The sequence below is a fragment of the Apis florea genome, unplaced genomic scaffold (assembly GCF_048593485.1).
Source record: "Apis florea isolate Af1SG1 unplaced genomic scaffold, ASM4859348v1 contig_3756_pilon, whole genome shotgun sequence".
Classification (NCBI taxonomy): Eukaryota; Metazoa; Arthropoda; class Insecta; order Hymenoptera; family Apidae; genus Apis; species Apis florea.
Window position 1 is genome coordinate 215241 of NW_028256838.1, and position 22785 is coordinate 238025.

The 22785-nt window shown below is 28.4% G+C and overlaps 2 protein-coding genes across 9 annotated transcripts in view; one reads left to right on the forward strand and one right to left on the reverse strand.

The window, feature by feature from the left end:
• Positions 1-4299, reverse strand: part of LOC100863353 (protein RUFY3) — a 29625-nt gene extending 25326 nt beyond the window's left edge. For 2 of the 5 annotated variants that reach the window (XM_012492099.3, XM_086914856.1), the window contains exon 1: positions 2814-4299. In XM_012492099.3, coding sequence (XP_012347553.1) covers positions 2814-3003 — 190 coding nt within the window. In that variant the 5' untranslated portion in view covers positions 3004-4299. Of the gene's footprint in view, positions 1-398; positions 1479-2813 lie in introns of those variants that run through there. The other 3 variants (XM_012492097.3, XM_012492100.3, XM_012492098.3) reach the window with 2 other exon arrangements.
• A 2682-nt stretch (positions 4300-6981) lies between these two features.
• On the forward strand, positions 6982-22227 carry LOC100863237 (soluble guanylate cyclase 89Da-like). Of its 4 annotated transcripts, XM_086914858.1 has the most exons (14): positions 7236-7338; positions 7427-7505; positions 14226-14425; positions 16081-16274; positions 16407-16540; positions 16842-17081; positions 17512-17714; positions 17804-17911; positions 18508-18676; positions 19536-19679; positions 19806-19959; positions 20441-20550; positions 21142-21231; positions 21319-22227. In XM_086914858.1, the coding sequence occupies exons 2-14, from the start codon at positions 7494-7496 to the stop codon at positions 21427-21429; spliced, it is 1869 nt and encodes a 622-aa protein (XP_086770984.1). In that variant the 5' UTR covers positions 7236-7338; positions 7427-7493; the 3' UTR covers positions 21430-22227. The 4 variants fall into 4 exon arrangements, with proteins under 4 accessions (XP_086770983.1, XP_086770984.1, XP_086770985.1 ...); XM_086914857.1 differs by lacking the exon at positions 7427-7505 and having other exon boundaries at positions 6982-7293; XM_086914859.1 differs by lacking the exons at positions 7236-7338; positions 7427-7505 and adding an exon at positions 11186-11321.
• Positions 22228-22785: the final 558 nt, after the last annotated feature.

The window sequence follows — 22785 nt, forward strand, 5'->3', positions numbered from 1 at the left end:
GAGGATTATTAAATTGGAAAAAGTGAAACTTGAATAAATTAAAGATTTGTCTTATCCATAAACATCTGCCAGATAATCATAATCATTTTAAAATGTCGAATAATTTAGAAATTATTGAATTTAATTAAACTCCACATTCACGGTTAATTACGATAAATAATTGACTCGAGCCGGAATAAATTTCCCTTCCCCCAAAAAAACTTGATCTCGTATCAAACGAAATCAACTACAACCAAAAAAAAAAAAAAAAAAGAAAATATCAAAACTCGAACTCGTCCAAGTCGAAATATATACGATACTGGTGCAATAATAATAAATCGTTGTTTCGTAAAATAAACGTTAGTCGAGGAAGAAGTGAAATGAACGAAGCGAGTAGTGCAAGAACATCGAGTACAGACACAAGCTGGAAACGTGCTGCAATGGCGGTGGGCTTGACGGCATTATATCGCGAAGCTCTCGCTGATCGGGAAGCTGTTGCTGTTGGCGATGATGATCATTATGGTGATGATGATGATGATGATTAATACCACTTAGCGCAAGCGGTGGCGAGGGAGATCGTTGAATCGAGTCGTGCAACGAGAACTCGACGTCCTGAAGCTCTTTCAGGCACAGCCACTCGCCGTCCACCGACACACGGAAGTTGCACAGGTATATAGTATCCTGGGCGCCAGCCATGTCTTCCTCAAGCATGACACCACCGTGATGCACACCGTGGTCACCCGCTGGTCTGATCTTCAGACCGTTCTGGGATTCTTGCCGCATAGAAGAAATCGTAACAATGGATCCCTTTAAGCTACTCCGCGCACGGAGTACTTGTACTTTGGATTAGTGACTGGAACTGGTCTCCTCTATCGCTATCGATCGAACCCCGGTCAATGTTTCTGTTCTTTCCTTTTCGATTTTATATATAACTTTCGAAAAAATATTCTCGAAAAAGAATGATATTTTGAGCTCTGTGATGATTCAGAGTTATTTGATTACTTTACTCGTGTTATCTCGATGGTCTTCCTCGCACTCCGATGTCCCAGTTCGATCGTTTCTTGGTAGAGGTTTTGCTCTTGAGAATTTCAATCAGCTGACTCGATGCGTTTCATTGGTAATTTTGGTTGGTGTATCAAACGACGATGATTATGTGTTTAATTATTGACCACTGTATATATTTACACGAATAATAATTGTTTTTAAGAAGGTTTAAAAAGTTAGTAAGTTGTTGGGATGTTTGCTCGATATCGTTAAAGTGTTAAATCCGTGTTATGGAGAAAATGAAATATAGACACTGCGGTAAAAGCGGTGAAAAGAAATCTTTGCTGAAGCGGAAAAAACAATCGCGTTCGCGTTTCGGTTTTAGAGCTACATTGTAGCTGTAACTTCGTGTCGGTTGGCTTCTTAAGAGTTTAACGTGGAAGAGACTGATTCACTGTCGAGGAAAATCGCGTATGACGTGTGTCGATTGCTCGCGAAAATTTTTACGACGAAAATGGTGTGTCGCCGGCGTAAAGTAATATTGATTTTCCCGCCGACTTTACCTCCACCTACGATAATCAATACACATGCTCGAGCAGCTGGCCAGGAAGTGCTGCCATCTGCCTTCCTTCGTTTTCTACTATGCCGATAAAACAGTATTTGATAATAAAAAAAAGATATTTATATAACAGAAATTAAATTGAAATTTTATATCATATAATATCTTAATTAAAATATTTTTTTTAATATAATTAAAATAAAGTAACTTTTTAAAGATATTTTTTAAAAATTACATACAATTGTGAATGAGATTATAAAATTTTATTTTAATTTTATCAAATTGAACAAATTAAATTGTTTGTAAAAATTATATAATTATATTTAAGATTGTAAAATATTGTTTCATTTTTATTTCACAATTTTTTAGCTTTGTGAAACATTAATCATATTTTCAAAATGAAATTCCATGAAATATAAGTTAAAGAAAATATATAAAGATTATTTGAGTTAATTATATCTAATTAATATCTTCATGAACGATTTTTGAGATTTTTTATTACGATATAAACTCAAGATAAATTGAAATACGTTTGCTCAATGTCAAAGATCATTTGATGCAAATAATAATACAAGATAAATATATGTGTTATCTGTAAATATTCTATTGCATTAATGTATTTTAAGAAAAATAAAATCGTTTAATCGTTTGTTTACATATTCGATACTTTATACCATTATCATGGTATTAAAAGCATTAAAATTTTATATATTTAAATTAAATGTTCTTTTTAATTCGAATACTTCATTTTCTAAAATTATTTGATTCAAATTTCCAAAATATAAATCTTAATAATACATCTCATATATTATATATTATCGAAAATTAGAATTAATGCCTTAAGAATTAATTCCACGTGTTAACTATATAATGAGCATTTATCTCCTTTTTCTCTTAATTAAAATTTTTTTTTTTTCATTACCGTTTCGCCAATCGAAACCATAATAATTACCGTAATGTCACACGATCATAACAAAAGTAAGTACAATTTGTCCTCTCATTTCTCGAGCCACATCTAACACGTGTAACATTATCATTGACGATCACGTGACGTACTAGTTAACCCTAGTGAAGTAGGCGTATCTCGATAAAGAAAATATCGGCGTGTGAGCGCTAATGTGCGTGTATACTACGTTATACACGTATGTATATATATATACATATACACGGTTGAGCGACGTTGAATCACGCGCACTTTGCATCGACGTAGCCGAAACTGTCGACTTTAAAACGCGCGCCGAAAGCGGATCGAAAACATGCACCTGTGTGTATCGTGCTATGTAGTACTTACGTCTCGGTAACCACCAAGCGTCCAGTTTTCTAGGCCTCGATACCACTAGATCCGGCCACTTGTCCTCCCGTATCGAGTAAGTCGATGGCGATCGCGATACACTTTTCTCATTCTCCTCGGACACTAAGCTACCGGTTAACGATTTCTCGGACGGAGATATTGGCAAACCTTCGCTACTCTCCGCGGCCATGTTTACGTTTTCACTGTACGCTCGCGCGCGCGCTTGCTACCGAATGGCTGGCCTGCGTTCATGCGTTCTCGCGTGCGCTCGCAGTTAGCGATGGGAACGACACTCTTTCAAGTTTTGTAAGATAGTTTATTGTTCTGGATATGAACGTTAGTGTTATTGAAAGTGTTGATAGTCATATTTGTTAAGTTCAATTGATATTCGAGATTACGTAGAAATATCGTCGGTTTGTGTATTCTAACCTGTCATACTACTATCGGTTATCGTGTTTATCTCGTATTATTTTCGTATTATCGATGTGTGTATATATATATAAGTATATGTAAGAATGTGTGCTAATATGCGTGTGTATAATAAATAAAAATATTTATTTCATATTGAAACAGATATTAATATCGATATTAAGTATACAGAAATGAGAATTAGAAATATAAATATTTATTAATATTAATTTATATAACTTTATATTATAATACTATAATACTAAACTATAATACAAATTATAATTTTTCGTTTAATTTTTAATATAAGAACTATAAAATTAAAATTTATTTTAAATACTTAAATACTTTACTAAAATACTTTTTCATTTTCAGTATAAATTCTAAATTTTAAATTTTATGGATGGCGATCATCAAGGGATTGTAAAATGTTTCTTATTTAAAGAAATATTGATTATCGTGAAAAATACTTAATTATAAACATTAGTAATATTATGTATTTTATTTTGTGTTTCTTCATTATCATTATTATTATTATATGTATTATTTAATATCATATTTATTTTATAAATTCTCTATTATATTGATATATTTTTATTACAAATATATTTCTATTTTAATCTCTATTTCATAATAAGATTCTATTATCTCTTATATTCTTCCAAACTTAAAAAAATTTAAGTGTCAATTGAATTAATCCCATCACTACTTAATATCTTTATTTCGAATAGAATATCTGTTTCAATGACAATATTACTTGTTGATCGTTAATGGTATAATCAATGGCGAAACATCAACATTAAAATGCGGGAAATATGAATCGTCTTGTCGAAAAAATTGATACATTGATATAAATTAAATGATAACGAGTGTAACAATTAGTTTTATAAATACGATAATTATGGATTAATTTGATTAAATTTCTTTTTTTTTTTTTTTTTTGGAAAAATATTCAATACTAATCCATCGAATAAAATGGTTTGAATATATTATTTTTATACAGGATTCGTCATATTTATGTCAATTCTAAGTTCATTTTCTACTACATTTATGAAATAAATATATTATGAATATAAAATAAAAATAATTATGATTATATTTATCATAACCATACTATTTAATATAATATAATATAAATTTATATTATACTATATTACACAAAATATATACACTTTTTGTACTAAACTGTAATTTTCTATAAAGAAAATAAAAGATATTATCGTCTTAGCACGTTCAATTCCCACTTTCAAAAAGGAATTGTAATGCCATGTACGTCTCCACTAACCAGTTACGATAAAATGTGTGTTGACGCGTGTGTGGCAAAAGATAACAGTACATCTTCCATGACTTGTACATCTTGTTTGTGACATACATTATCATGTACACGATTTCGTTCTCTCATACGTATTTTTTATATAACTAATTCATTTAAAAAAAATATAAAAAAATGTATGATTGAGAAAAAAAACTACATTAAATTTTTAAATAAAGTTCACACACTTGATTTTAATCAAAATAGTTAAGTAATTTATTTAAAAAAAAAACTAATAAATGCATAATTATGAGAAAAAAATTCTCTGTAAATCTAAATTCAAGAAACTTTTTAATTCTTAAATAATTAAATCAGATTAACAGATTAAATTACATCAGATTTAAATTCTACATAATAAATTTGTATTTCTAGATTTAAAAAATTAAATCTAGATTTATTTTTATATATTTTATATTATATATTATATTATATAGTATTATATATTTTATATTTTTATATTATATATTATATATTTTATATTATATTATATAGTACATAGAATACAAAAAAAAATTTAGTTTTCAAAATACACTAAAGCTTAAAATAGCTAAATGTTAAAGAAACACGTTGATTGTGAGTCAAATATTAATTTTAATAAAGTTGATTAATTGGATAAATGTAATATCTACTTTATTCCTTATTGTACATTTTGTAATCAACTAGTATATAAATTCATATTTGTCTCATATATATATATATATATGTATATATATACATATATAATGAGTTAAATATATTATTTATCTAACATGTCAAATTATTTTAAGCAGCAATTTCGATTAAAATTTAATCGAAGGTTAATGTTGCGTTTACACGAAACATAAATTCAATTCTACTTATCGAAATGGAAGGATCTTATATACATATCACGAATCGTTTCATGAAAGAGTAAAGAACAAAATGTCTAATAAACAAGTCAATTCGCATTAACTTTAATACACTATTATTTACAACTAATTACTTATATAAATTATTAAAAAAATCTTTATTCACAAGTCATTATTATAAGTATCGTTTAACTTTTCGAATTCTCTGAATTGCAATATAAAACGTGAAATATATCGTTAATGATAGACATTGGACTTTTACATTTGTGAAACTTAAATTTGAAATTTTATAAAATCATGAAACTTTCGAATCCCAATTCTTACTCTTTTCCTTTATTTTCTTTTTTAAGAAATATTTATTTTATCTTAGTTTAAAATTGTTAAAACAAATTTTAATATCTGAAATATTTTAAATTCGGATTAAACAATAATAATAATTATCGTTTTGTAAAAAATACAATTTTTTAGTTTCATTGCTTTATCCAAATTATTTTAATGAATTGTTGAAATTTATTGAAATTTTCAAGCTTATCAATTAAAATAATTCTAAAATCTAAGCACAGACTTATTTATATTATTATAAATTCGTGTATATAAAAATAAAAAGAATAAATAAATTCATATTATCATATATTACAGTTTCGCAAGTTATACAGATTATCGTTTATCTGAATTTTCAGAATTTTAATTCACAAAAGCATTAAAAGCTGTTAAATTCGTTCGATAACACGAAATATTTGAAATTTCGAAGGGTTTCGAGATTCCAAATGTCCCATTCCTACGTAATAGACTTTGTCTGTGGAATACAAAATACGGAATACATTCTCCCAATTTCTCATCTCATGTTTTTTCATTTAAATTATATAATTTGAATATAAAATTTGAAAAAGGATTAAAATAAGAACATAGATTTTTCTTTTAAATTTATATATAGAATTAATATTATATAACAAACTTAATACAATATAATATAATACTATATATAATACTATAATATAATACTTAATACTTACTAAAACTAAAATATATATTAATTATTAATTGAAAAATTCTATAAAATTCTGTGACAAACAAACTAAATTGTGCAAGTTCACGCTCATCACAATTTCAAAAAATAATTCACAGTATTCATATTAAAGGAATCATTTCAAAAATTATAACTTTTCTCTCTCTCTCTCTCTCTCTCTCTCTCTCTCTCTCTCTCTCTCTCTCTCTCTCTCTCTCTCTCTCTCTCTCTCATTTCACATAAAAAATGCCAAGTATACCAGATGTACCTACACACACACACACACACACACACATCCAATTCCAATATTTTTACAGCGGAAAATAATGTTACAGCGGATTGTCGGAACCATTTCACGATTATTCTCTCATAAATTAAAAAAAATAAAAAAAAATCGAGATTCCCCTGGTGGAATGAAAAAATCGGACCAAAACACACTTGGACACACACGTCGTGTTCCGCGGGAGGGAGGGAGTAGCTCTTCCCCCCTTTGTATAACGTGGAACAAACACGTTTGAAAAGGATCCAGGAAGCAAGATGCGTGGTGCGCACGCAGTCGGCGCGTATCTCTCAACCACCCTTCCCGTGGAGCCTAACCCTCGCGGCTTGAAACTCAAAGTTAACCGCGCCGCCGATGCGGACAGTCCTCTCCGCGCTCTCACAAGGCGAAGCGAGAAGAGGAGAGGAGCGCAACAGCCGAGATGTCATGAGGCGCGGTGCAATGGCGCGAAACACTTGATTGACGACGGGATATGCGGCGGCGCGACGATGCGATTTTCATCGTTTTTTCCAAAACGATCCGCGAAAAGATCCTTCTGTCCACCCATTTGAATGAATGCGCACGCAACTTGGTGGTGAAGTAAAAAAACGCATCGCGGAAACACAATGTACGGCATGCTGTTGGAGAGTGTGCAGCACTTCGTGCAGGTAAACGTGATTGGGGTGAAGGAGGAATGATGATGATTCGTTCGAGTGAGTGCTACAGAGTTTTGTTTTTGTTGCTCGTTGTTTGTTTCGAAGGTAAATCTGATCTGATCCGTTATACGATATTGTTTCGTAGGTTTTAGGTTTAGTAGGATTTATTGAGTTCAAAGGATAATGATAAGGTGGTGAAAAGGAGAATAATTATGGTTTGTTCGGTAGGAAAAGAAATTTTAGGAAATTTTCCAAAAGTGTGTAACAATTTTTTCGAAAATTTTGTTTTGTTGTAAATTTAATACAAATTTGAAGGTAAAGTATGTATGCATAGAGTTGTTGTATTATTCTAAATATCCATTATAATTTTAAGTTTCGTTTGCGGGTAGAATAGGGTTGCGCATGTTTTATAAATACTTTTATTTATTTATTTATTTTTTTTAATAAAAGCAATAGATAGAATTCGAAGAGAATTTATAAATAATAGAATCGCATGTTCTTTGATTCGAGATAAGGTATTATTACTTCGAGAAGAAGTAAAGAAGAAAATAGGAATAAAGAGGGATGAAAATACTTGGAAACAGCTTGTGTTCAAAGTGATTCTGATAACTCGTTGAAAGAAAGAAAATATTGGATAAATTTTGGTGCAAATATCGTAAATTAATCAAATTATTATAAATTACAATTGCATTTTTCCTTATTAATGAAATTGTAGAATTTTTTTTTAAATGATAAAAATAGCTCTCGAAATATTCATACTCAAAATTTTGCTTCGATCAAATACGATTTCCTGTTATGAATATATATGTAAATATTTGGTAACATATAGATTCATTTTCATTATATACACATAGGTTTCCTGGTTTGACAAATAGCTTAAAATGCAAAGATATAATTAAATATTATCGTATGAAATACAAGTTAAATCTGTAGAGAAAATAATTAAATCTGTATAAAATATACGAAACGATTTAAATCTACATAAAAGATAAAAAAGTACAAAGTATATATGACAAGATTAAAAAAACGAACAGAATAAAATGTCTTTTATTGAAGACAATAAAAATCTTTCAAAGCATTTTGTTTTCATTTAAAAATTAATTGTGATTCGTCTTATTGTTAATTTTCAGAATCACCCTGTATATACTTGATCTTCGTCAATCTAATTCGTATCAATTGAACTGATAATGAAAACTTCTCTGCAATGATATTTTCTCTCGTTAAATTGTATTACTTCTTTTTTTATTGCGGCATTATTGTTCCATGATGTGAGTACGTGTATCGTACAAAAGAAACGTAACACTTTTTGATTTTGCTTTTAGAGAGCAAAATAAGAGAATAATAATTGCAGGTGATTGTGAATAAATTTTTAAAGTTTTTGCAGCTATTGCAAATATTTACACTTTTTCACCTAGTATATTATGTATCACGCTATTAATTTGTAATTTGTTGTTATTATATGATACATTATTATCATAAAAATATAATGTTCAAAGTAATATATAATCTTGTACTCTATAATAAGTACAAGAATAATGTGCTTAAGAACTTAATCAAAAATAAATTATTTTTTATTGCCACATTTAATCCATTAAATCTCAAACAATAAAATAATGTAATTTTTGTATATATGATTATTTATTCAAGACAATTACCTGACAATTTATTTAATTAGTACTATTGTATATATAATTATTGCTTGAACAATAAATAATTTATATACAATTTCTTTATGAATTCTTTAGTCCTTTAAATATCGATAATTTATAATTGAAAGATTATCAATTAATTTTATTCTTCATTATTAATTTAACAATTACATTATTAACATTTAATAGTAACATTTAATAGTGCTAGTAATATTCAAGTTTCTTTCATTCTTTATCTCATTAAAATCCAACAGTGCGCGTGATTCAAATTTCGTTCATGCACATAATTCTATCATAATTCTTTGTATATTACAAAAAGGAATTTAAAAAATTCATTTAATACTTTTTGTTTATTTTAATTTCTTTCTTTCAACTAAAAAATTGTCCATATTATAAAATTTAAAAAATTTGAATAATGATAAAAATAGATTTTTTGTTAAATAATTATATTTTATTTGAACATTCATATAACATTTATTACTATAACATGTATTTTTTTTTTACACACAAAATATTTTTAAAAATCTATTATCGATAAATATATTAGAAATATTCTAAAATATTTTTTTTTATTTATATTTTTTTTATAAATCTATAAATAATAAATAATCACGTGAAAATTTCATTAATTCGTTGCTTAGCTTTAATGGATTAAATAACGGTGTTATTTAAATATGCTATTTCTAATTAAAATTCTCCTCAATGATGCAATGTTACAATACACATTTACATTTTTCTCTGCAATTTCTTCAAATATTTATTCCAGAAAAATTTGTAAAAATCATTTCATATTTCTAATTTAATAACATTTATATCAATATCTATATAATGATACATAATTCAAAATGACACTGTCCTATTAATGGTATTATATATTATGTGTATTTACTTGAAAAGTTCCATTTTAATTACATTTAATGAGATACGTAATTGCATTAACACAAATAAAAATCATCCAAGAGGATGCATTGAACGAATATAAAAGAAATTAATCGAAAAGAACTTTTCTGCGAATAGAAACCATAAAAGAACATGATCCGATCTGCAACGTGATAGCTTTCTCCAATATCCTCCATTTCTCAGCTTTAAAGATTCACGTCCGTTCTTAATCTTCTTGATTAAGTATCCCAAGTTGTTTAAGTATCGACAAGTGAAATAAATTTCCTTCATCTTTCGCGCATTTTCAAACTCACTCACGCTTCTGCTCGAGCTCGATCACGTGATTATAAAACCATACTTACGGAAAAGATTGATTTGATATTATTCGAAAAATTTTCCCCCCCCGCCATGTTACATGCACTGAATCTTTGCTTCATAAATTTCTTTGATACGAAAACGCTGACTCGTTCGAAAATTCTTTTTTTTTTTTTTTTTTACACTACATACATCGAATTTTACGTGCAAAAAAAAAGAGCAAGATAAAATTCTTTAACGCTATTCAACAGCTTTTTTCTACGTAACGAATCTTTACTTTTTGTATTTTATACGTACGAATAAAAATAATAAATGAAATTCTTTAATACCGTTCAAAATATTTTACTAGTATTAAATTCATCTGAATTTTGTGTATGCAAACAGGAACAAAACTCTTTACTTTTGTTTAAAAATTTTTTTTTCTCTGCCATTTCGTACGAACGAAAAACAAAATAAAACTCTTTCTAAGATTCTTCCATCAGAAAAATGCTTTTGCTTTTAATTCGTGCAAAACAGGAACAAGATGAAACCTATCGATGTGTTTATCAAACGAGTGTGCAAAATTGTTGATTTATCGTATCGTCCAAAAATAAAAATCGGTCGTTGCGAAAAGAGTCACGTAGTGGACGAAGGAAATGGTCTGAAGGTACGCAACAAACGAGGTACCTGAATATGGATGGATTCATACTTCCTTTCGGTGCAACGCCTTAATTGTACGAAGCTTTTAAAAATAGCATCGTTATTCCATCACTTAAAGAACGGTTAATTTGTTTTTCTAATGTAACATTTTATGTATCAATGACGTTTCGTCAGCCATCATTGTGTCATGCTGTTCATTGTGTAAGTTGAAAGGCTTGGATAATTATACATATATTTCTTATACGTATATAAATGAAGAGAAATAATAATGGAGTACGCACACATACACACGAGATTCACATCTATTCAGAAAATTGTCATCTCTTCGTTTAATGTAATAATACGCTTAGAGTTTCTGAAACTAGCGAAGTAAATGCAACATGTAAATCTCTTACATGAGAATGGAAACGTGACCGTGTTATGTTCATTAGTATGTACTTATACGTAGTCTTGATTAGTTCCTTTGAATAGATCTTGCAAAGTATCGTGTATACACGTGTATACACCAAAATTATTGCCTTCAGAAAATCATTCGTTCGTAATTTTACGAAACAACAGGTTTGGATAAATTTTATATTAAGGATGAGAATAATTTCGAATAATAAACTTATCTTTTAATTTAAATTTGGCAAAGATATGTAATCAAGTCAAAATAATGTCAAAAAGAAGTAGCATTACATATCGTACAATATAAATTAAGATCTGGTAATATTTTAGAAATTATAATTTAGAGAAATTATAATTAGTATTTCTAAAATGGAATGTTATTCCTTGATTAATTTTACGAATAATTACACGAAGTAATTATAGAATTGAATTAAATTTTTCATTTGTCATTTTATAAAATGTCTGAAAAAATTATGAAATGACATGACATGTTATTCGAAGTAATATTTCAACGTGCCTTAATACGCTTCTTCGTTTTATAATTCACAACAGATAATTGTGAAAAAGTTCGATTATTAAAAATTGATGATTCGTTCGGATCGACAAATTTGTGCGTGTCCACTTGACGTATTAAACCTTAGGGGATTTCATTAAATGGGGTTCCTATTAATTTTCGTGACCAGAGTCGTTATTGCAGAAGGAGCATTGATTATTCTATAGGGAGCCAGAAATTGGCTTGATTGTGCGAATCAATTCCTTGTAAATATGTGGAATGAATAGTTTTGTGTTCACTTGGTATCGTATTAAGTGATTCGTTCCGTGAATTTTTAATATCGAATGTATCAATTGTATTGTCGTTTCATGGCCATCGAATTAATCATACGAAAGAAGGGAAGAGGTTAAAAATAAATTAAACGAAATTGAAATGAGAAAATATAACAAATTTTATTTAATTTGTATTATTACAAATACGTATAATGTGGAAAAGTTTTTCTTTTGTGAAAATGTGATTAATATCGAGTGTTAGATTAGTTAGAAAAGAATTTTTTGCTTTCAATTTTACAGTTTAAAATTCATCTACAATTCATGTATTAATATACATGTGATATTATAGCATTTTTTTATAAATATGTAGATGTAATATGAAGAATTTATTACTTTTAATTTTATAATTTGAAATTCAAACCAACTTTACTGTTGACATTTTAAAAAATCATTTATTATATTTTATGCGATATAATTCAGATAATAAATAAACGTAATGGTAGTTGATAAAATATTTATTTAATACTATGTTTTCTTTGTATATTATTTCAAGAGGAATTAATTGAAATCATTTTTCTCTTTACGATTAAAAAAGGAATCACTTTTATAAACTTGCAAATATATATTTGCAAATTTTCTGCAAATTTTGTTATTGTTTAAAAATTAATTGTATATTTAGTAATTTAAATTATATCGATAGATTTTTGTAAAAAAATTTTCTTAATTATTAATACTTGAGAATTTAAAGATTATTTGCTTAATATAATTTTTTATCTATTAAAGATAAAAAGAAATCTTTTTATCCGCTTCTCAACACCTTTTTAAATTTAATTGAATTTTCGTTATTCAACATATTGATTTATATTCCAAATTAGAATTTTAATACTTACTATTAAGTTGTTCTATATAAAATAGCTGATTTTACATAAATTCGATTTAAAAATCTGATGATTAAATATCTTACTAAATAATCATTAATAATTTAACATTTGACAGCTTATAACTTAAATATTATTTTATTTCATTATAAAAGAAAATAATATGTTATAATAAACTATATTTCAATATAGAATTCCAGTACATTTTATCTATCATTAGTGTAAAGAATTAAAATTACTAATATAATTAATATAATTTAATAAATATTAAAAATGAATCAAGAAATTTTTGCACTTGCAGTTTTCTTTTTTTTTTTTTATAATAAAAATGCCATGTGGTATTAAATTTTACAGTGTATATTTTTTTTTTTATTTCGGTTCATAATTATAACTTATGAATAACGCTACGAGCTGCACAATATAAAACATTTGTCTTTGTTTTTCGTGATGGAGGAACAATAGGAAATATGAAGGGAGAAATATTCCCCGGAGCATAATAGAAACGGTTACACGTTCTATCCTTTTACATCGTCTTTTGTCACCGTGTCTAAGCTACTTTTATCGGAAATCAATCGTCTTGTGGAGAGTAAAATCTGTGTGAAATATAACATCAATGGAATCGAGTAATAATCCTTTTCCTTAAAGGTTTAAACAACAAATCTTTTGAGCATTCGTTGAATAACGAAAGAGAATTTCTTCGAAAAAATGAAATCTTAATTTCATCAATGGAATTAATACTTCGTATAAAAATTGTTATCGAAATATCGTTTGAAAATTTATTTTACTCGTCATAATGATAAATAAACGTGTAGAAAATATTTATTTGATATAATATTTTATATAATTAAACTTGAATTGATTATATTATTCTTTATCCATTAATATTTAATAATGGAAATAAATATAAAAAATAAATTTCTTATATTCTTTGATTAATGATTGAAACTTTTAAATGAATATCAATCAATCACTCACTTCTACGATATGCACATCACGAATATAATCGCAATTTTATTGTGGACAAGGTTTCATCAAAATTCAGATATTTATTTCAATTAATCAATTCAAGGTCATATTAAGATATTGCTTATAACATATTTAAATAAATATTTAAATATTTAATTTTACTTATCACAGAAACGAAACACTTATTTCAAATATCCAAGATTGAATTTCATCCTTTTATTCCTTTACCATAATAAGTATAATATTACATTTCATAACCATGAAAATTCTACAGAAATGGAATTTTTGATCCTCGAATGCCACCAAGTCGTTCAATGTTAAATGTTACACAAACGTGATGCAACCTTTTGAAAAAAAGAAAACTGTAATTTTAAAAAGTATCGAAAGAAGTGACAAACAGGAAATGAGAAAGTTTCTCCAGGAAAAACTACTAATACTGAGAGGGACAATAAAATTCTCGTTACAGTTAGAATACGGGGAGGATATGTGGCTGCAGCTACTGGAAAGAGCTGATTGCAAGCATATGGTCTTCAACACGCGACAAACGTATCCGGACGAGCTTATGACCAATTTAGCTGCTGCATTGGCCGAATTTAATGGCGAATCCGTGGAGAATGTGATGCAATTCTTTGGAAAGTGTTTCGTTAGATTTTTTAGCAACCTAGGGTAAGTGAACTTTCATAATTTCGATTTTGGATTATAAGTGTAATTGGGTTACACACAGTAGCGAGAATTTAAATAAGAAAAGTTTTGAAAATCGATATAAGACTGTTTATATCTCGGATAAATAAATATGCATTTCAATTTTGTATTATTACAAAATGTCGATATAATGTCGTGGAATATCCTTTGAAGGATCGATTGTGGAAAACAAAAGTTGATAAACTGTCGATTGACAGTTTATTCATCAAGTTGTAAGCAATTTAAATTTGTGCCCAGTATTTTCGTTTCATCTAAACTTTGATTGCTTATAGGTTAATAAATAAGTTTTAATGATCAAAATTATTGCACATCAATTTTTATATTTGTTTTAGAACTAGAATCGATCCTTCAAAGAAATAATTTATTAATCTATTAACGTCATATGTAAAAATTAAATTTTCATGGTATATAATAATTATAGTCGAATTGGTTAAATTATAATTAAGCTTATATAAACACCATTGCAGATGTCGCCACAGGTACATTACATTCAAATCTGTTAATTTTATTGCAATCTAGTATAATATAATTAAAAAACTTTTAAACATTTTAATTAAATTATATATTATCTTAAATAAGATTACAATATATGAAAAACAAAAAAAAATTCTCAAAAATTTAATCATTGCATGCTGTAATAAATTAAGAAAATTTAACGAACACAAGAGTGATTAATGATTGAAAAGAAAAGAAAAATCAAAGTGTTCATTTAGTCGCACGAGTTTGAACACGTGCACGATTAGATTGAGCTGATATTAGATTTAGGTTCCTGCTAATTAAACGGTTCAATTACCATTATACGTCGAGAACTACGTGATGTGGAAATTAATTATTACCTGGGGACGAAGTCACGTTAAAAGCCTCAATTAATATTTTATTGCATTTGAATCGATACTCTACTTGGAATCGTTAGCAAACTGCTCATTGAACAATGGAAAGCCATATTGCCTGTTTCAACTAGTACTTGAATTCGTTTCGAACCGTGCCTCATAATAAAAATAAATTTGAGAATAAAATGATTTGCTAGGCTGTTATGTCAATTATACGTATGGTTATTGTTGATATAGTTTATGCGGCATGGGATCAAGTAGTATTTCCTCTTATCAGTTTTCCGTGTCTCGAGAGGGATGATTATCTGAACACGAGGCAGGCGTGGTTTATACCGATTGTAAATTTGAAACGTTAGATGGTTATAACTCATAAATGTTGTTGAATGAAATCAGATTCCATTTTCTCTTGTATTAACAGGAATACTTTATCTTCCTTTAACGTTTCTTCTTATAAAAATGAAAATTTAATATTATTTCGAAATATGAAACTATTATCGATCTTATATTTTATTAATACAAAATGAACTCAGGTTATTATATTATTTTAATGATATGATTTTGAAAATATTAACGATCAATCGATTTTTTAAAATAATTATTAACGAAGAATTGTCGATAAAGGTTATAAGAGATTAATACAAAAATGGAAATATCGATGAAATAATGTTTGAAAACGATTTCGTTTGAAACGGCTTGTGCCGTTTTCGTCTGCAATTGAAATTTCCAGAAAATAAAGTTGATATCTCTCTCAATCGAAATCCAACGATAATTATTTGCCTTTGTAAACAGATATGCTTGTATGATAAAAGCCACTGGGCGTTATTTTTGCGACTTTCTACAAAACGTCGACAATATTCACATGCAGATGAGATTCACGTATCCTAAAATGAAAAGTCCCTCGATGTACACGACCCACATCGACCCACAAGGCGTAGAGTTAGTCTATCGAAGCACCAGGAAAGGATTTACGCATTACCTTATGGGTAAGATGGATTAATTTTAATTTCAAACATTCGAGTAAAATTATTGAAAAAATTGTACTTAGAGAAAATTATAATAACATTTGTAAAATATTTATCACATGTTTCACTTGCATGTAATACAATTTTTCGTAGGTCAATTATTTCAAATAGCTAAAGAACTTTACGAGACAGATTTGGTCATACGTGTATTAGGAAGTTCTAATAATATACCTGGGTCCAGAAGCGTGATGGTTAAATTTAGAATCGATTTTGACAATCGTGAATACGTAAGTAATCAATCATAAATAATTCAATCGGTGAGACTGATAATCGAGCAATTAAAACAAACAAAACAAACAATTAAGTTAAAACAACGAAAGTTTTCTTTTACAAAGCACGAAGAAAGAATTATTTTAAGAATTTTCTTAAAAAAGATCTTTATATGTATTTTGTATTTCAAATTTACAAAAAAAAAAAAAAAAAAAAAAAAGGGTACCATGAAATAGAAATAGATTCATTAATTGAATATATCTTCTATTATTGTATATCAATATCAATCATTTATAATTTAAAAAAACTTATGCTTAGATCGCGAAGAACAATAGAATGAAAACTCCACTTAGCCGTGAATTAGCGCCAGTGTCAATTTCATTTCTCTTACGGCTTTTCCCATTTGGTGCGATAATCGACAAAGATATGAGGATATTAGGGGCTGGTGATAAATTGCTGCAAGCGTGGGGTGGCAGCTCCTCCTCCATCCTGAATAAGCACGTCACGGATGTTTTTAAACTTCGTAGGCCTAAAGGAATATCCTTCACGTGGGGAAATGTAAGGGAGCATTTTATGTGAAAAATAAGTGAGAGAGTATCGTATTTCCTGGCATCATTTCCTTTTATTTTTCCCGATATAAAAAAGATGTTGCACTGAAGTGACACGTTATATTTGTATGAAATGAATATACTCTTTGAGTAAGATTTTCTTTTTTTTTTATTACCTACAATATTCTTATATTTCTTTTTTTCACGTTATATTCAAAAAAATTCAAAGAAATTCAGTATTCGAGATACTGATTTCAAAAGTATGTTAGAAATTATTGTAGAATCTATTTATATAATGTTAGAATAGATGATTATTGTTAATTGATAATTTAAAAATTATTAGATACAATTATTTGAAATGAATATTATTTTTTAATAAAATATATATTAATAATTTAATATTCGTATAATTCTTTATAAAGCAACGTGTATATGTACAGGTGATATATCTACATTCGGTGATGTTCGAATTGGAGATGATCAGATTAAACGATCAAAATGCTTCGTCGAACGCAGTCAATACACCGAGTACGAGCACGGGATTGGACAGACGAGGTAGTCAAGGAGCTAGGAGCATACTGCTTAAAGGTCAGATGAGATATATCGAGGATCTCAAAGCGATCATTTTCTTATGTAGCCCCTTGTAAGTTTCGTAAAAAAATATATTCGTTGAAACGTAAGAGGAGAGGAAGCAGAAAGGGAAGAAATTTAATAAAATCATCACTTCGACAGAATTAACAGTTTAGACGAATTGCTTAACATGGGCCTGTACCTGAACGACCTGAATCCCCACGGTTTGAGCCGTGAGTTGGTACTCGCTGGATGGCAGCACTGCGGAAGGTAAAATATCATTTTTTAACTAGTGAATGAGATTGGCCGATCTGTCTTAAGTCTCGTGAAGGAAATTCTGTCGTTTTCTTTGATTTATTTATTTCATACTTCACTTATTGTATAAATATAACGAATAGCATGTACATAAACAGATTTTAAAGTTTTAAAGTGATTTGTTATTTCAAGCTATTGAAGGTATTTTGTTTCAATTATCACATTAAAGATAGAAGGTTTTAATAGGGTGGATAGCTTTGGCAGTACATAATTTATAGATTGTCACTTGTTGCATGAGTTTGAAATATTTAATAGGACAATGTGTAATTATAAATATATCATGAACAACAGATTTGTCGTTCATTTGGCTTTAAATCCACTTGTATATTGTTTCAATATCTGTTTTGGTTTGTATATTTAAGTATTATTATTACTCGTAAATTATCATTCACGAAGTCTCACAGAATCCTTTCATTATTAAGCACATTTGAATCTTTGAGAGAAAATTTTAAAATTGCATTTTGTACATATACATGGATAAGTTATTTTATTACACACTTGCAAAGAATTTTCCACGGGATGCGATGTTATCACTGTGCATGTCTGGACAGATTGGAGATGATGTTCGAGAGAGCGGAACAAAGATCCACGGAATTGGAGAACAGCTACGCGTTATTGGATCGTTGGAAGAACAAGAGCGACGAACTTTTGTATTCTATGATCCCTCAGACTGTCGCAGATCGATTGCGTGCTGGCGCCAGTCCTTTAAGCACTTGTGAGGTATTTCAGAATCTCTTGAAATATATATATATATAATTTTATTATTTTTTTTTTATAATAATTGTTATCAGAAATAGAATTATATATAACTGATTTGTTACAAATATAAAGAGCGTCCTTTAACATCGAGGACATTGATTCTTCATACGAATATAACAATGCATATCCTGTAATCTATTTAATCTTGTCTCCGATTTATAGTTAAAATTATTTTTTTTTTTTGTACACGTTGTACTAAACATACAAATTTTTGCTTATTATATATTGAATAAGCATTATTATCTGTTATTTCTCGATAACAGAATAAATTATTTTCACTTCGTTGCAATATCTGACAATTAATTTTCTGGTGACTCATATATGAGATACTAGCATAATAATTTTCACAGAAATAGACTGCACATTTTAACTTAAAAAATTTGTGTTTTGTATTTGAATTACTAAAACCTGGAATTAGTTCTAAAAACTATGATATATACTTTCATCTGTCAGATCAATAATTTTTAAAGTTTTACGTAACATAAATTTCTTATCACTTGTAAACGAGATTTCTCACCAAAATATATAATGTTTGTTCAAATTTTTGATGCAAAATTTATTCACGGCACGCTCTGTACATTATATCGAGTTTTAATCTGATATTCAGTCACATATGGATATGAAATTGATTTATCGTGGGATTTGATTTTTATCCCAGAGTCGAATGAATCGAAAGGGAATATATAAATGTGTATAGAAAATATCGTAACACGAAAGTTATAATGTTTTTTCTTCCTTTTTTTTTTTTTCTAAAATTGAAAACGCTTTTAAAAGATTGTAATAAACTTTTCAACGATGAGTTTGTTTCAATATTCTCTAGTCGTTCGAGTCTATTTCCGTGTTATTTTGCGAGCTGTGCGACTTCGATTACTCGACGATCGAGGGTGCAATGGATATTGTCTCGTCGATGAACGCCGTTTTCTCCTGTTTCGACTCGCTGATGGACGAGTTTAACGTGTACAAAGTAAGCATAACAAGTGTCCAAACAAGACGAAAACGTTGCCAATTACCGTTAGGAGTGGAATAAAATAAGAGGAAAATAAGTATCCCAGCCCAGCGTGATACACTCTACTTTTACGACTTTCAACAGGTAGAAACTGTCGGTCGAATTTATATGGCAGCCAGTGGGGCACCTGATAGAACGGAAAATCATGCGCAGAACATCGCGGATGTCTCGTTGCAGCTGCTAAAACACGTTCGATCCCTTAAGTTACCCTCTGGTTTAGATATACAAATTCGTATAGGTAACTTAGGATAAGATTCATTTAAAATAAGCTCGCATTGCTTTCAAACTTTCGTGAAAAATATTGGAAATCGATTGAGAAATCGAAGCTTTCTTTCTTTCTTTCAAAAATTGGAATAGCAATACAATTTTTACATATTAGTTGGAAGGAATAAAAGAAAAATTCTTTTCACTTCTATTTTTTGTGTGGAGCGAAAATTTAACAATGTTATTATTTGTTAAAAGAATATATAAACAAGAAATAAATTAAACGTTTTTCGATAGATTTAAAAGATAAAAGTAAAAGTAATACTTATCCTATTTTTGGATAATCGATGCTCTATTCTGTTCTGTTTTCTTTTGTTTCTTTTTCCTTTTTGTTCTTTTTTTTTTCTTCGTCGCTTCTTTCTTTTGTCTTCGCGAGATTAGATTTGTCTTTCTATTCTCGAGAGAATAATCAGAGAATGAACACAATTGCATACAAGTGTGTTCTACTTTCCTAGGAATCCATTCTGGACCAGCTGTGGCAGGTGTGGTTGGCATCAAAGTACCTAGATATTGCTTCTTCGGTGACACTGTGAATACTGCTTCTAGGATGCAAACGACTAGCCTGGTAAGTTGATTTATTCAAGTTAAATCTCAATGGAAAGATTGGAAAAAGATAAAAAAAAAGTAGAGAGTAGATGAAAAAAAAAACGAAACTCTTTGTTCTTTGCTGAAGATTTAAGATTTATGAACTGAAATTTAAACTTTAAAATTAATTTAAATTTTACTTAAAAAGAATTTGTTTCATAAAGATAAATTCTGCACACAGATTTTTTACACAATTTCTTATGATATCACCAAAATTATGAAATATTGGAAAAGAAAGCAAGACTTTTGATTTTAAAAATAAATAAAAAAATATACAATAAAATCTTTATTTGCAGAGTGAATTTTTTATCTAAATTGAATGAATTACATACAATTTTCAAATTTATTCCACACTCATCTTTCATTCAAGAACCATCATCTCTTCGATTCCTAGCTAAAATACTCTTCACTTTAAAATATTTAAAAAGTAAAAAAAAATCTTTTCTTTCGTTCTAAATGATTCAACTATCTTTCAGATTATTATCAATTAACAAATTATTATTACTCTCCCATTTCCTTTGCTATAAATTTAACGTCAATTTAAATTTGTTTCGAAATTTCCACGTTACAGCCAGGAAGGGTGCACATCTCGTCTGACGCCAAAGCCTTATTATCGCTGGATCGCTATCACGTTGAATCACGCGGATTGGTCTGGGTCAAGGTTCGTATCACAAAAAGTTTTTAATTTAGGTTTCTCCTCCCCTCCCCTCCAGGTTGTGTAATTCGTTAGTTTACCGTTTCCGTGCAGGGTAAGGGTAACATGGAAACATATTGGTTGTCCGACAAAGTAGAAGCAAACGTTAAGTTGATGGAGGAACAAGCCGTTAGACCGGAAGGACTTCTAGTCACCGATATTTAATACGCGAAAAGTATAAAAGTATATTCGACGATTTTTAATTTTAACCAATCGTTTACCTCTTTGTCGTTGTGGATGTTCGTTTCGATGTTAAAAAAAAACGATCAAAAATTCACGTTTTCGACGTGCGATTTTAGACATATTTAAGTAGAATATCATTGGGACTCTAACTCTCGTATGACACGGTACTTGAGTTACATAAAAATTATTATGCAAGACTCGCGTTACGCGTAAAACGTGAATGTACGTTTCGTCCTAATAATTATTATATACGTTATTATATAGGAAATATATATTTATTTAAGAAAATTTGAATCGAATTAAACATGGGATGAGCTCGTTAAAATTTGAAGAAAATTATACGTAAAAGTGAATTTTTTTTTTTAAATGCCAAAGCGAATTTTCGATTAATAAAATTGTAGAATAGTTTCTTTTTTTTAAATTTCTAGAGATTATTAAATTTCTATATCATACATTGCAAAAGAGTCAATCTTTATTTGAATCAAAATCATATTTAATGAAATTATGATTGATTTTATAAAATACAAGTACAGAGAGTTATTAAGTTGTATGAGAGTTACCTATATTTTTACGATGAAACGATGTTGTAGACTATCATCATTGAGTAATCGAAATAATATGTGTTTAATTTAGTATTCTTTTAGTGTTTATAAAATTTTAACGAATTATTTATAAAATAACGATAGATCGTGTATGTATGGGATACAATGATACGTCGATTGACAGAAAACAATTACTAAAAGGAGCTAAAAGCTCTTGGTTGAAGCAAGTTACAGTAAATGAATTTCTCTTCCGTTTTCCTTACTTCCCCTCCCGTTTATCCCTTCTTATTTACTTTGCTGTTTCATTGTACATTGTACTAGGCTTTAGAGACTGTTTGTCGAGTTGAGCTTCTTCAATTCTTTACATCCTTTCTTTGATAACATTCTCTTTTTCCTTGCTTCGTATATCAATTTTATCCCTGATATAATTTTTTTGTAACTTCTTCTCGCTATTAAATCTTTTAAAACTATTCTCTTTTATCAAAATGTTAAAAAGAGGTGAAATAAAATCGATATTTTAATTTTGTCGAAAGTGTTTACAAATTTTTAATTGGGAAACAAAAAAGCTGCGAAATTAATTTATTTTAATTTTTTATTTAAATCTGGTTTGATAATTTCAATTATGATTAATTATGACTCAATGCATATAAATGAAAATGAAAATATATATATTTATTCGTAAAAGAATTGTAAACAAATTTGAATTAAATAATGTATTCAAAATTTGAAAATTAGTAAACAGAATACTAAAAAATAAAAGTTTAGAAGGATTTTTAAAAATTTACAATAAGGTGGG

What these genes read in the sequence shown, in the direction of transcription:
- LOC100863237 (XM_086914857.1), top strand. Translation starts at nt 7,252, where the DNA reads ATGTACGGCATGCTGTTGGAGAGTGTGCAGCACTTCGTGCAG. An exon ending in ATTTACGCATTACCTTATGG is followed by an intron (nt 16,275 to 16,406) that starts GTAAGATGGATT and finishes AATTTTTCGTAG; the next exon opens with GTCAATTATTTCAAATAGCT. An exon ending in ACGAGTTTAACGTGTACAAA is followed by an intron (nt 19,680 to 19,805) that starts GTAAGCATAACA and finishes GACTTTCAACAG; the next exon opens with GTAGAAACTGTCGGTCGAAT.